Source organism: Sminthopsis crassicaudata, chromosome 1 (assembly GCF_048593235.1).
Source record: "Sminthopsis crassicaudata isolate SCR6 chromosome 1, ASM4859323v1, whole genome shotgun sequence".
NCBI lineage: Eukaryota > Metazoa > Chordata > Mammalia > Dasyuromorphia > Dasyuridae > Sminthopsis > Sminthopsis crassicaudata.
Window position 1 is genome coordinate 633,905,493 of NC_133617.1, and position 16,535 is coordinate 633,922,027.

Consider the following 16,535-nt stretch of genomic DNA (forward strand, 5'->3'; position numbering starts at 1 on the left):
AAAACACATAGGATTGATTATAAAACTAAACCAATTACAATGCAATAGTTATCAAAATATTTTTAAAAAACAAGCTCACAGACCTCAGGTTAAGAATCTCTAACTTAAATGATCTTGAAAATCCCTTCAAGCCTAAATCCTACAATCCTATTTATTCTAAAAGCTAAATATTTCCAACCATGAATTCCCACCCAATTTTACATACATAGGATTTCATAGTTAATATCTTCGTAATAGTGCAGCTTTACTACTTTATTAAGGTGAACACATACTTCTTCCCTTTCTTTTTGCAATACAAATGCTACCTAGCAGTCAATAAGCACTTAAGCAAAAATAGATGACTCAGTATCTAGAGTTCCAGGCCTGTTATCAGGAAGGCTCATCCTCTTATGTTCAAATCTCCCCTTTGACACTTACTAGCTATATGACTCTGGCCAAGTCACTTCACCCTGTTTGCCTCAGTTTCCTATATAAATCTATAAAATGAGCTGGAATAGGAAATTATTATGGTAGAAGGAAATAGTATCTTTGCCAAGAAAACACCAAATGGGGTCACAAAGAGCAGGACATGACTGAAAAATGACTGAATAACAATGTAGGCTAGAAACTGGAATAAATATTGGGGATGCAAAGACATATGAAAATAACCCCTACTTTCAAACATTTCACATTCGAATGATGGAAGCAATATTCAAACAACTAGCTACATACAAGATATTTAGGCAGTAGATAAAGGATAATTGAAAAAGGAAAGGCATTAGCTTCTGGGAGTACTGGAGAAAAGCCCTCCTACAAAAGACAGGATTTGAGTTAAATCTTAATGGAAGTCAAGGATACCAAAAGGCAGAAGTAAAGAGGGCAGAGCATTCCATGCTTATGAGAGGCAGCTAGTATTACCCCTGAAAGCATATAAATTTCATAATAAGCTGTCTGATACATAGATCTAGTTATCCCTAGTCCTCTGATTAAGTCTTCAGCGGCTCCCTATTTTCCATCATGGAAAATTAAAACTCCCTTGCCAGATATTCTTGATCCATACAATTGCCTTGCCCATCTCATGCTCTAATAAAATTGGACTATCTATCTTTCTTCCTTCCCTGGAACATGCCCCCCACACTCTGATTTCTAATTCTCAGTACAAAATATTCCCTGTGCCTATAATGTTCTGCCCTTCTCATATTTCTCTGATAAATTCCTATCCATCCTTTAAGATCGAACTCAAAAATCTTCTTCAGAAAGCCTTTCCCCATTTCCCTCCTTGTTGGTAACAACTTTTGTTTTTGGATCTAACATGACACTTTGTTTAATGTACTTCTCTAACTCACTTAACATGAATTATTTTGCATTGTTTTATATATATATATATATTTGTGCCTTTAACTACACACACACACACACACAAACACAAACACACACACAAACGCCCTATAAGCTCTATGAGAGCTTATTTCTTCTCTAAACTTTGTACCTTCCCTAATGTCTAATATTTTAACTGTAAAGTAAGGATGTTGGACTATGCAATCTCTGAGGTGCCTTCAGTTCTTAATCTATGATTCTGTGATTCTTTTAAGGAGGAATTTTATGAGACTGACAAACAGCTTTTATAATTGGAACAAATCATGCATGCCATTCAGTAATGCTTGGAAATCCATCATGCATTTGATTTACACCCAGCATTAATAAATCACACAAAAGTAGCCCCTGTGTAGCCAAGATAGTAAACAAAAGTAAACATTGTGTTTCACCTACCTATTTGGCTAGACTCAGTGAAAACTCTGGCTGCATCCACTGGAAGAATGCCTTTAGTATTTGACTAGATTGGTTATTTCTGGAACCTTTTCTAGAATATTAACTTTATTTGCTCTAAATCTGCAGGAAGCCACAGTGGAAGTGCAATGAAATATAAATGATTAAAAAGCAAAGGAGGAAAAAAAATGTAGGTTGCTGTGTGTGTTTTTGTCACAACTTTCAGCAGCTCATATATTAACCACCTTCTTTTAAAGGCAGCAAGACCCTTATTGTTCTTCTTACTCAAAAACCTTCCTAACTGTACTTCATCATCAGTTGTTTTCCCAGGGAGTGGAAGCCCTGCCTGGAGAAAGAAACTAGGTTCAAATCCTGATCCTGCCACTTAATTGGACAAGCCACTTCTCTCTGAGCCTCAGTTTCCTCACCTTTTAAACAAGAAGCTTAGCACTAGACAATTGCAAAGGACCTTTTCTGGCTTTAACATTTCTGGATTATTTTAGGCCTATAAGCTCTATATACTTTCTCAAATGCACATGGTATTCAAAAATAATATGTTGTGATATTGCTGAATAATTTTTTCAGTCATGTTTTATCACCCCCAAAATGAGAGTTTCTTGACAAAGATACTGGAATATTTTGTACTTTCTTCTCCAGCTCATGATAGATAAGGAACTAAAGTAAACAGGGTTAAGTGAATCATCCAGCATCCACTGTGGTACCTAGCTGCCCAAAACTAAGGTTTAATATATGCTGTTTGAGGAAGTCATGTTAGCTAAGGAGAAAATGATTGAGTCAGAAAATTAAATCAGCTGTCCCACAATGAGACAATATTTTCTCTAGAGGTTTTATTAAGTCAATATTCTCACCAATTCAATTCCTTTCCTAAGAAAGGAAACTTCAAGAAAGAAAAAATAAAATTTCCCTGAAAATATTATTTCCATTCCATAGATACTTAATATGTTATATTGACCAAACTGGTTTTGTATGAGAAAACTAACACCACTGGTGTTAAGTAGGAAAAGAAATCCAAACTTGTTTAATGTCCTAAGTTGATGTCATTCTATTTTTTTTCTAACAGTAATGAACAGCTTACAAATGCTAATGAGTAACTAATTTCATTTGCCTCCAAGAAAAGCAGTGAAGTAAAAAAGTATTTTAAAGTGAAAAACATCTCAATTCTATAAGTATTCCAGGTTGTCAGGACACTGAGATATCTTGAACACAGCAAGCACAAATTTGATTTTCCATCAATCTTACACATAGGCACTCATCTGCTTAATTATTTTAACCATTTATATGTGAAACAAATGAGAGGTAGATAGGAAGAGCTACCACTGAGTACATTATAAACCCATGTACAATATTATAATATCCCAGTTAGATGAATACTTTCCAAAGTTTAAAATTATTCCTTATTCACTGATTAAGTCAAATTACATATATATAATCTTACTTATTTCAGCACATTAAATATAGAAAAGGTTGTAGAATTTAGTGTTTTCTTTTTGATAGATAAATTTGCTAATTTAATGCATATAGGAAAAAGGGGAGAAGATAAAAATGTATCTATCACAAAGCTCCAAATCCACAGGGGAAATTTTATTTTTAAAATGGCAATTATAACGTCTTAGATTTCACTGAGGCATGTAGTGATATACCACCTTTCTTAAGTGGAATATAGAGCAAGAATGTATTGTAACAAGATGAATATCCACCTTAAAATGAAAAATGTTATGATGAAATATATATTCTCTAAGTATGTCTCACTGGAGGTTCTCTTATGAACTTACAAACCTTATGTTTACATATATACTATCAAACAATTTATATTTTTTCTATGGAACAAATCTCTTATCACTAATTCAAATCAGTGAACATTTATTGAATATATGCTATATGTGTGTGTATAGACACATACATACATATGTATGTATATATAAGGGTCTGATATGGTTACCCTTGTACCCCTTTTTAAGAATTTGTATCCTGGCCCTGATTCTAATTAAATATGTAACAAATTATTTCCCCTTTTTGGGGCTGTTTCCTTTTCTTAAAATGAAAGGATGAAACAATGGTTTCTGTGGTACTTTCCTTTTTATTGGGCATGCACCTTTGGAATCACTATTAAAACCAGATCCTATGCTCTTTACCAATAATTCCCATACATAAATTGACACTACAGACTGCAGTTCATTAGCCAAGTATTATAAAAAGAGTTCACTGGGTCTCAGGCCTTTTGCAGTTCAAATTTGCATTTTATACTTAAGAGGCTTTACTTCCCAAACTGCCAATGTGCCAAATCTGTTATGGTAGCAATATGAATAGGATGAAAGTCCCTGGAAAATCTGCTCTTACACTTATTTCAAATGTCAGTACCAAAGATGATTGCCTATGTTATAGCTGAACAGGGAAAGGTCAGATCTCAGCCTTGCACAGATTTTCTTTTTTTTTTTTTTTTTTTAAATCAGCTCACAAGGCTACTTTAAAAAACAAAAAGACCATGCTCCACAGAGAAATATATGGATATTGAAACAACTGCAGTCAGATGTGTTTGTCACTTGCTGATATCAATCATTACTCTCCATAATTAAGGGAGTGAGTGGCTATTTGTGTGGGTGCTTGGTAAACCAATGTTCAGTTTGCTGCTTTAAGTACATTTTATATAAATATTTAAAACAATCCAATGCTACAAATACCTTGAGGAATATATAATTGTGAGCTTTTTCATTACAAGATACTTATTTTGCAAGAGACATGTTCTGTTTTTATCTATTAACAATGAGCAATGCCACATGCCGTAAAACCTTATTAAGTCAGCATCAGTTTATCAAAATTGTGTGTAATTCAAAGCAATCCCTATTCCCCTTCTCCCCATCATATGTCCTATTGTTCTTTAATAATTTTATTCATACCTATTTCATTGAAAATGCATTTTCCAGCCCCATGGATTTCAAATTAATGAAGTTTTATAGTTCCCTATTTTCACTATTCCTTGAAATATTAGCCCATACAATTCCCACTTCAATTCTCTGAAGTCAACAGCTATATCATAACTGCATCCTTGCCCTTCATAATGCTCTTCCTATCACTTTCACATAACAACAAACATTCAATTCAGCTTGTAATTAAACTAAGCAACTGACCACTCTCTAGGTTCTCTCTTATTCCTCTCCATGGTATTTCTCTCCTCATACTGTATTCCTCTTTCTATCCCTCCAGCTCCCAACTGACTTTTATAAGCACTTGAGCCAATCATCTATCATAGTTTCTGATGGCTGATACCAAAAGGCATAAATATCCTATAAGCCAGAGTCATACTAGAAGCTCTCTGCACACTGACACTCCCTGCCCTTGTCTGCCTTGTTTCTAATTTTCCTTTCCTTAATCCCAAATATCCTAAGATTCTTTCCTCTTTTTTGTACAACTTCTACATGCATAGTCAGCAGTCAGAGATGATGGTGCATGGTAAAGTCAGCACAATCCAGGGCCAAGCTAAATTCAAATTTTGTCATTTGTGTATTGGATAACACACACACACACACACATACACACACAAACTGCTTTCCACAACAATGACACATTTTGTTTATTATTATTATCAGAAAGCTATCAGTGACCCTCATGTTGTATTATGGTTTTAACCAAGGTCTTTGAGGAGAGAAGGGGATTATTTGGGTTGAAAAAGAAAAGCAATTTTAATTTTAAATATGGAAACACAGTCTTACCTTTCCCTTGATTTGTAGGAAAGGGGTTTCCAAAGTCCTGCTGTTTTGGCTTCAAAGAATGTGGCATTGGCATCCCTGGCCCCTGAGGGACCTGAAATAGAGGTTTCCCATTGGTAACCACTTGTCTCCTGGGGCTCAGTGCTGGAAGGTGGATGGGGCTATCCGCTGAGTTGTTCTGAGGAACTATCCCTCCTCCTGAGTGCAGCTTGAGATGGAGATTTCCAACAGCAGGGCTGGGAGTACTGCCATTAGATGATGGGCAAGATGTCCCTGATGGGACTCTGACAGGAGGGATGTGCTGGCTACTGATCATCCCTGGCCCCTGTGGAGTGCCTGATGTACGGTGGAGATTCATGCTGCATGATCTTCCATTCATTGTGAAAAGCCAATGGCTAGGGGTCAATAATCCAGTACCACTGGTGACTCCTTTCAGGCCAGATCCAGTAAATTACCCATGATGTAGGATTTATGCCTGTTTTAAAAACAAACACAGGAATTTTTTAAAGTCAAGAATTAAAATAATTCATTAGAATAGCCATATCCATAGAATCCATATAAAGTTTTTTTTAAAGGGATACCTATGTCACAATTATAATAAGCAAATTGTCTCTTTTCTTAGGAAATAGTTCATTTTGACACCTGTAGATTTCTAGCATAGGAGAAACACAACTCAATGTTTGTGAGCTATGATATATTTAAGAAGTTCTTAGTGGCTTCTTTAATTCTAGAAACTGAGACTATGAAAGTTTTAAAAATCTGGCCAAAGGAATGATTAGGACCAATGATAAAACATACTGCTCATCTCCTAAAAGAAGGAAGTAGACTCAGGGTGTAGAATGAAAATATTTCAGTCATGACTAAGACAGAATTTGTTTTGCTTGACTGAATATTTGTTACAAGAATTTTTTTTCCCTAGATAAGGGTGGTGATGGAAAGAAAAGAAAACAGATTCAAGTTAACTAAAAAAATAATAATTTCAAAAAAGAAAGGTACTAGAACAAGTTTCTGAAATAGGCAAAAAAGGTAGACATTGTCTATGAGCAAGTACTCATGGGCAAACCAAATTTTAAGAGTGATTTCTCTTTGTAATGAATTTGTTGTGTTCCCCCTAATTCTTCTATGTAACTGGTTCCTAAGACAAGGTTTCAGCATGTATTCTTGCTCAGATGGTGCCCTTGTATAACAGAATAAAAAGTGAGCCATGGCAAGTCTTGGCCTCCTTAAGTTAGGAAAGTAGTCGCTTGCAGAAAGCTAGGAAGCAAAGCCAGCAATGCTAGCTTGATAACCTCATATTGCACATGAGTACATAAATAAGTCTAAACTACAATATCACAGACATTTGCTTTTTTTAGCCCTGGAAGAGGAAGAAGGAGAAAGGATGCATGAAAATGAAATATAAGCAAAAAAAGAAAGAAAGAAAGAAATTTAATGCTCTAAGTTAGATTCATCCAACATGGAATTGTCAAAGACAACTAGAAAAGAACTTGGTGATGGTGATCTGACATCTTATTTTACAACTGAGGAAACTCAAAAAAACAAGGAAACTTATTGTGGACTAAAATAAATCATGTAGATAACAAGCAGAAGAATCAAGACTTGAACCCTGGTCCTCTGACTCAAAGTCTGCTTTTCTGATGCTATGCTACACAAGATAAGACATGTAGAAAAATCAAGTTCAGTGATGTTTGGAGGCAATGATTCCCACTCCATCCCACCCACAGTCATCAGGATCATGTTTTGAAATCATTCACCAACAATGTCACATGGTCCCCAAATATTTAAAGATCCCATTTGAATGTACCCCTCAGAAGTAAACAGAATGGAAAGGTCAGAAACTTCAGAAGGAGATTAAGCATCCCCAAATCAGATATTTTTAAATCTCTCAGCTTTACTCAACTTGAACGCATTTTTTAAAACCTCCCCAGTTGTTAATGTTATTGTTATTCCTGAAAACTTGTATGTATTTTGTATATATTTTCTATTGACTTTTTTTTTATATGTTATTTCCTCCAAGGAAAATTTAAACTCCTTGAAGGCAGGAACTGTTCCATTTTTTGTCTTTTGTTCCCAAATGATTCATGTATTGCCTAGAACAACTATAGTGATTGATAAACATTCATTGGGGGGGTGGGGCGGAACTGACTACAGCTCTTTAGGAACATCACCAAGATGAAGTCTGTTAACAACTTCGCTTTGAACTAAGAAAGGATTTTCTCTCACTTTGCCCATAGGTCCCAGAGTCCAAAGCCAAATACTGATCTGCTGATGTTGTGGCTGATAATCAGATAACTTCAGTTTTGTGAAGTGTGAACCCATCTAGTAGCAGTTTCAATTGCAGCTTATAAGAACTCATTATTTTGAATGGAATAAAATGAAACCTGAGCAATTCAAGGAAGCATCAATGAAACTAAAATCATCATCATGATGGTACCTGCTATTTCAATGAGATCCCACTAATATCCTGCAAAAATAGCACTGACCCAAAGAAACTGTGAAACTTCTAATGGCAATAATAACAATGAACATCATCAAAATGATAACTCATGATTTAAGATTTTACTCTTCCACTTACTGAATTCCTACTGATATTTTCAACCCAATTCAATTGCTACTTTTTGAATTGAAGCATTCCTTGCATTTTTCAATTACTTTCTCTCTTAGACCTCATATAAGACTTTTATACTTCTCTAATGTACTTTTTAGGTAATGCTGTGAAAAAAAAATCAATCTGGATTGCTGTCTTCCTTCCCCTCTTAGATTATAAACTTCATGAAGTCAGAAATCACTGGGATTTTAAGCAATTTTGTTATCTTCCTCAGAATTCAGTACAATGATCTATATAGACCCTAGATAAATGTTTACTGAAGAAATGAACTAATATTTATATGGTGGTTTAAGGTTTATAGTGTACTTTCCTCAACCCACCTATAAAAGAAAAACTAAATAAAGACAGGTAAGGGAATTACAAAACCTCAAGTGTTGAAAGGGACCCAGCCTTTCCTTCACTCTATAGGCAGGACCCCTGTCACCTCACTTTTGAGGCATGCTGGGAATCAGCACCCATTCAGGAAAACCTAATTCATGACCCTCCACTGATATGTTTTTTTGTTGTTTTTTTTTTTACCATCCAAACATAGGAAACATTAGTTCAAAACAAAAAACATTTAAAAATAAACAAATGAAAATAAGGCAGGTTCTCCCTTTATCATCACACAAAAGTATACATGATCACCTCATCAGTGAGAGATGAGACTTACACAGGAAACACCAATTCATACCCCCAAGTTGACGTCTTTGCTGAAAACTTCCTTTGCCCCATCACCTGTGGGTCTTTCTTGTTTCCTTCACTATGCTATGACACTGTTAAGTGATATAATAAAGTTGCACTTAATCCTCTTCACTTTTCTGTTCTTTGCTTTTAACCCAGGTGAGCTGCTCCCTGCTGCATCATAAACTCTTGTCCCAGTGGAAGACTATATCAACTCTTTTAGCTCTTAGCCCCAGGCATTACTATTAGCAAGCTTTTTATTTGAGATATGGCCAGCAAACTAGAGAAGTCTTTAAACATTTGTCTCTTGAACTGAACTCCATTGCTTACACATAGATTCTCCCAGTCTAAACTCTTTTTGTTATAGTCAGAAAATCCCTTATAAATTTGTTTGCCAGCTTATATCAATGAATTACATCCGAAGAGTCCACTTAGTAAAACAATAAAGGATCTAGGGTGAATTATGTTAAAGATGAGATTTCTAACTTCCACTATGCTCCTAGTCTAACCTGAGTCCCTATAAATCAAAGGTGTCAAACAAGAAAAGGCCAGAAATATTTGACAAAATAAATAAAAATTCAATAGAACATATATACTATTTATATGTGGCTTTCTAAGTCAGTATGAACTGGCAAGAAACCTTAGGAATGGTTTAGTAGTTCCTTTTTATTTGAGTGTGACATACTGCCACAAATTATCTCAGAAATAAGACTACAAGGAAGCTGGTGGAGCTGGTGACCTTTATCCCTTTTCCCCTAATCATGGAATCATTGTATTATGGAGCTAGCAACCTTTGTACTCTTCACCACATACACACACACACACACACACACACACACACACACACACACACACACACACACACATCTCCAAGCAAAATCTCTCTACAATTGTTTAGAAAATCTAGGACAATATCATTTAATCCAACTATACCACCACAATTAGGTCTATATTCCAAAAAGATTACAAAAAAAAAAAAAAAAAAAAAAAAAGATGGGTTGGAGGAAGGACCTAAATGTAAAAATATTTTAGCAGCTCTTTTTTTGGTACCAAAGAATTGGAAATTGAGGGAATGCCCATCAACTGGGGAATGACTGAACAAGTTGTGGTATATGAATATAATGGAATACTATTGTGCTATAAGAAATGATGAGCAGACAAATTTCAGACTGCTATCTTGGGGATATGGGAGAAGAGAAAGAAATCTGGAAATCAAAATCTTATAAAAATGAATCATGAAAACAATCTTTATATGTAATTGAAAAAATAAAATGTTACTTTAAAATAGGAACTCTAGAGCAAGAAAAAAATCTCATTTGGAGAGATGTAATGAGAAAAAAAACTGATTTGTAGAGTACATACATTTCTCAAATAATCTATTGTCCTTCAAGAGTAAACGGAAACCAGCTTTAAATGGTCTGAAAGGGCCAATTGTTAAAATGTTCAGTGTGAACATTTACACCTTTGAAATCATCAAAATACAAATCAGGGCTTGTTGTTTTGGGGGGGTTTGTTTGTTTTTGTCAATTGTCTTACTTTTAAAACAATTATGGGGGAAAATGTTTAAAATATGGATTGAACTTAAAAGTGTTTCCTATGTTTTTCATATTAAATATTTACTAGAATATCACTAGATAGTACACATAATTCTGTCCTGATTATTTTATTTATTTATTTACTTACTTACTTATTTGTTTGTTTGTTTGTTTGTCTTTTTATTTATTTATTTTGCTGAGGCAATTGGGCTTAAGTGATTCATCCAGGGTCACCAGCTAGGAAGTGTTAAGTGTCTGAGTCCAAATTTAAACTCAGGTTCTCCTGATGTCAGGGCTGGTGCTCTATCCACTGCACCACCTAGCTGCTCCTGAATATTAATACATTATATCCAAACCCCATCATAATGTTATACCACTGTAACTGTTCAGCTGATCAGTGAGTAGAATGGAAAGATTCAGAACCACAGAATTTAGGTTTGAATCCTGTCTTTACCATTTACTCCTTTCCTGATCTTCAACAAATTACTTAAACTAGCTCTGGGCCTCAGCTTCCTCATTTATAAAACAAGTGATTTGGATCTGATGACCTCTAAATTCCCTTCTAGGTCTAAATCCATGATCATCTTAGTGGTATAAATTATGTGACTTCTTTCTGCTCCCTTCCACCTATCCCTTGCACCATTCCCAGGACCATCTTTTGGAACAATTATCTTAAAGATTGCATAATAGATTAGTTAAGAGTAAGATTTAAAGATAGATAAAATAAATTCCATCCATTTGCATCTTGATTTAAGTTTGCTAGAGCCATAAAATGAAAGAGATAATAGTTCAGAATAGACTTCCCGTCTTTGCACTGGAAAGACTTCAATGCAATCTTTCTAGTATTCATGTTTAAGAAAACTATATTCTATTCCCTTTCAGTCTATTGATTTATGGGTGATTATGGCAAGTCATTTTGTTTCCTGGTGTTTTACCAGATAACATTGGCCATTTATTTCTCAGACATTAATTAAATAATGTTTGTGGAGCCCTTTGAACTTTACAAAGGAAAGCACTTACACAGTACCAGAAAAAAAAAATCAAAAGAAATATGATTTACTGGCAGTTTACTTAAACTGGGGAATTGTCCAGCAGTACTGGAAATATGAGTCACTGAGTCTATGGTCCAAGTGACAACTGTCTGTAAATTTTTAGACTGTGTCCATTTCCAGGTTTTTAAAACAAGGGAGTCATTTTTGGCAGCAAGAATACATACAATCAGGAATTCTCATCAAAAAATCTGAACAAAAACATATTTGCTTATTATACCATTAGTTTGGGTTATTAGGATAAAGAGGTTATAGAAAAGAATAAATAATTGAATAGCAGAGAGCTTAATTAGCCATTAGACATTTGCACCTACCTGTCTATTTTGGTTTTTTTTTTTAATAAATTGTATCCTTTATTTTAAATATTTTCAAGATAAAAGTAAAAAATAAAAATTATAATTTAAAATATGGTATCTCAATAACCAGCGAGCCAGCAAGAAAAATTATTACTACCATGAGGGAAAAGTGATAAAGTTAAATAATAGTTTCTTCATCCAAAATGATCCAAAAAGTTTGGAGATAAAACAAACCACATTTAAATGCATCCACATTCCAGTTTTCCACGATAACTACCATTGAATAGTGTCCAATATCAGACCCCAGATTAAAAAATTAATTCTAGCATATTCTAGATATATACGCCAGCTCTAAAACAATAACTATTGAACAATTTATTGATAGATATTAGATAGTATGTAGGATGTAGCATGTGGCTTTTCTTCTTCAAGAACCTCATTTCCAACTAAATGGTAATAGAATTTTTCACTGACATTTAAAGCCTTCCACAGTTCAGTTCTAATCTACTTTTCAAGACTCCTTTTTTACTACTCACACAATGTTGCATCTGAATTGGACACATCCTCTCCTCCACCATTACTTTTGTCTTGTGCTAGAATATTTATTTTCCTAACATCCAGCTCAAACACTATCCTCTTCAAAAAAGTTTTTCCTGAACCCTCCCCCAACTATATATTTTTCCACAAGAAAATTATTCTGTATGTGTGTGTATATGTGGGTGTATCTGTGTGTATAGTTGATTATCTTTTCTTTTTTCTATCCTGTACCATCTCTGTATCTGGAATGAATTCCTACAACCTCTAATTCTTTAAGTTTTTCTCTTCTTTCAAGGACCAAGGTACCAACTCCTTTATGATATTTTCTTGAGCTTTTCAACCCACTCTTTATCTACTACTCCCTTTTCTTAAGTGAGCTCCCTTTCCTCAAATTTATCATAATATTCACCTTGACCTCTACTACAAATTATCAGATGCAATTAAATTATAAATGTTTATTAAGCACCTACTATGTATTAGATGTGCTAAGTGTTAAAGATAGACACACATACACACAAAAAGAAAGATTATTCTCTGTCCTCAGAGAGGGGACAATCTGATAGAAGGAAAACAATATACAAAACATAGAAAAGGTAAGGAAGGGCATCCAACTCAGGGGCATAGTCAAAGAGTCAGAATAGTCTTATAATGAAGACAAGGCAAGAAGAGATGTCTTGAGCTGAATTTCCCCCCTTAAAGAGGACATTTTGGACTTCATGGCTCAATTCTCCAATCATGACAGAAAGTGGTGATGAAGTAGGACATCAAGACTGATGGAATCTTCCAGAATGATTGTGTTTTTTCAATATTAAGCTTCTTGGGAAGATGACAGAGGAAAGGCAATACCCACATTCCCCTCCAAACAACTTTAAAATAATGCCTCAAAATGAATTCTGGAATAGTAGAACCCACAAAAGGATAGGGTAAAATAATTTTTCAGCACAAGACTATTTAGAGGCTTGGCAGGAAAGATATGTCACACCAGAGATGACAGTAAAACTCAGTCCAGGGCAACCAATGCCCCTGCAAGACAACAGGAGCCTGTTTTTTAGCAGCAGGTTTTGGAGGCAACTGAATCTGCAGCAGCTGCTTCCAGAACTCTCAACTCATAGGCAATAAAGGATAACTAATCAGAAAAAGATTACAGAGATCCTTTTTTTGGTACCGAGTGAAAGACTCTGTTGAATTACTTACATATAAATCTTACTGCAGAACAAAGGCAAGAAAGATTATTAGCACACTGGAGCTTGTGGCCTTAGGAGAATAGTGTTCCTGACATAGTTACAGGGCACAAAAGAATGCTTATTGTCAATCAAGTACCAGAATATATGCCAGGAAAGCAATAAACACACCTCTCCTTAGATTATACCACCTTGGAAGCTGAAAATTTACAGATCCCCTGAACTAATTCTGAAAATAGCTGCACAAAAAACCTGAAGCTTGGGATAGTACACCAGGAGCAGAGCCCAATTTTAACATAAAATTAAAAGTCAAGAAATGGGTTGGGGAAATGAGCAAACAACAAAAGAATCTGACCATAGAAAGTTACCATGGGGACAAAGAAGAAAAAAACACAATCTCAGAAAACAATAATGAAGCCAAAGGCTATGTCCAAAGTCGCAAATGTGAATTGATCTCAGGACAAAAAAAAAAAAAAAGAATCTTTAGAAAAGCTCAAATGGGATTTTAAAAATAAAATTAGACAGAGAGAAGAAAGTTGAGAAAAAATTAGAGCAATGCAAGAAAATCAGGGTGGGGAAAGAATCAACAGCTTGGTAAAGGAGACATAAAAATACTGAAGAAGAAAAAAATAACACCTTAAAAAACAGAATAGGCCAAATGGTAAAAGAAGTACAAAAATCCACTAAAGAGAAGAACTCCTTAAAAATAGAATTGACCACATAGGGAAATATGTACAAAAATTCACTGGAAAAAAAGAACGATTTCTTAAAAAATAGAAATGTCCAAATAGAAAAGGAGGATTAGATGAAGAAAATAATTCCTTAAAAATTAGAATTGGGCAAGTGGAAGCTAGGGACTCCATGAGACAAGAAACAGTAAAACAAAATCAAAAACATGGAAAAATAGGAAAAAATAGGAAATATCTCATAAAAAACTGATCCTGATCTGGAAAATAAATTGAGGAGAGAAATTTTAAGAATTATTGGACTACCTGAAGGCCATGATCAAATAAAGAGCCTGGACATCATATTTCAAGAAATAAAATCATAATACTGCTTTAAATCCTAGAACCAGAGAGCAAAATAGAAATTGAAAGAACTCATTGGTAACTACCTTAAAGAGATCCCAAAATGAAAACTATAAGAAATATCATAGCAAAATTCCAGAGCTCCCAAGTCATAGAGAAAAGAAAAAAAGAAAGAAAAAATCCAACTATCATGGAACCATAATCAAAATAATCTAAGACATAATAGCTTTTACATTAAAGGATCAGAAGATTCAGAATATATTCCAGAAGGCAAAAAAGCTAGCATTATAATCAAAATGCATGTACTCAGCAAAACTAAGTATAATACTTCAAGGGAAAACAATAGATATTCAATGAAATAGAAGATTTTCAAACATTCCTGATGAAAGACTAGAGCTAAATAGAAAATTTGACTCAAATACAAAAGTCAAGAGAATCATATAAAGATAAACAGGAAAGGGAAACCATAAGGGATTAAATTAAATAAAATTAAATTGTTTACATTCCTACATAGGAAAATGAAACTTGTAATTCCTAAAAAATTTTCTCATTATTAGAGCAGTTTAAAAGAATTTACATAGACAAAGGGGGTGGCTATGAGCTGTATATGATGGGATGATAAAAAAAATAGGGGTTGAGAAAAAGAATGTACAGGGGGAAGGGAGAGATAGAATGGTGCAATTATCGCACCCAAAAGAGATAAAAGAGATTTTACAATGGAGCAAAAATGGGAAGGCAAGAAGTGCTTGAACTTAACTATCATCAGAATTAGCTCAACAAGGGAATAACACACACTCAGTTGGGTATAGAAATCTATTTTACTGTACAACAAAGTAGAAAGGGATAAGGAAATAAGAGAAGAAGGGGATAGTGAAAGAGTGATGAAAAAGTAGGTTCACTGAGTTAGATACAAAACATTTTTGAAGATGACCAGGAAAAAAGAAGAAAGTAGGAAAAATGGGAAAAATAGGGTGGAGAAAAAAACACATTAATCATAACTGTGAAAAAAATATTTATACCAAATACTTCTGATAAAAGTCTCATTTCTCAAGTATACTTATATACTTGACTCAAGTCGAATTTATAAGAATTCCCTAGTTATTAAATGGCAAAGGATATGAATAGGCAATTTTCAAATGAAATAATTAAATCTATATATATATATATATAATCATATGAAAAATGCTTTATACCACTAGTGATTAGAGAAATGCAAATTAAAACAACTCTGAGATCCTACCTTATCCTATCAGGTATAAGCTAAATTACAGAAGAGAAAAATGACAAATGTTAGAGGGAATATGGAAAAATGCACTAATTTGCAATCCTGGTAGAGTTGTGAACTTATCCAATCCTTCTGGGAAGTAATTGTATCCCAAAGAGATCATAAAAAGGGAAATGACTTAAATGTACAAAATATTTATAGCAAGTCTTTTTGTAGTAGCAAAGAATTGGAAACTGGGGGAATGCCCATCAATTGGGGAATAGTTAAAGTGGTATATAATTGTGATGGAATGCTATTCTGCTATAAGAAATGATGAGCAGGATGCTCACAGAAAAACCTGGAAAGATTTATATGAAGTGAGACAAAGTGAATATATATACTATACACAGTAACAACAATACTGTATAATATTATCAGCTGAATGGTTTATTATACTTATAATTTTAAAAAGTGCTATCTACCTTCAGAAGAAAAACTGGTAAGAGTCTGAATATAGATTAAAGCATACTTTTAAAAAACTTTCATTGTTTTTCTCTTTTGTTTGTTTTCTTGCACAATTTGACTAATATGGAGATGTATTTTGCACATGTATAACCTATACCAAATTACTTGTCATCTTAAGAAGTCTATAGGGGAGAGAAGGAGAGAAGAGGAAGAGAATTTGGAACTCAATTTTAAAAAAATGAATGTTATATAGTTTTAACATGTTTAACATGTATTGGATTATTTGCCATCTAGGAGACGGGGTGGGGGGAAAGGGGAGAAATTTTTGAACACAAGGTTTTGCAAGGGTCAGTGTTAAATATATGCAAGCATATGTTTTGGAAATAAAAAACTTTAACAAAAATATTAAAATTATTTATATATATATATATGAAAAAATAAAATTATATAAATAAGAAAAATATAAAAAATAGCTTTCCTTTTAGAAAGCAAGGAAAT

The 16,535-nt window shown here is 34.0% G+C and overlaps 1 protein-coding gene across 2 annotated transcripts in view; it reads right to left on the reverse strand.

Moving 5' to 3' along the window:
- GLIS3 (GLIS family zinc finger 3) overlaps positions 1-16,535 on the reverse strand; it is a 658,251-nt gene that overhangs the window by 622,013 nt on the left and 19,703 nt on the right. Inside the window, exon 2 of one of the 2 annotated variants that reach the window (XM_074282835.1) lies at positions 5,475-5,946. In XM_074282835.1, the coding sequence (XP_074138936.1) occupies positions 5,475-5,850 (376 nt within the window). In that variant the 5' untranslated portion in view covers positions 5,851-5,946. Of the gene's footprint in view, positions 1-5,474; positions 5,947-16,535 lie in introns of those variants that run through there. The other variant, XM_074282836.1, reaches the window with a different exon arrangement.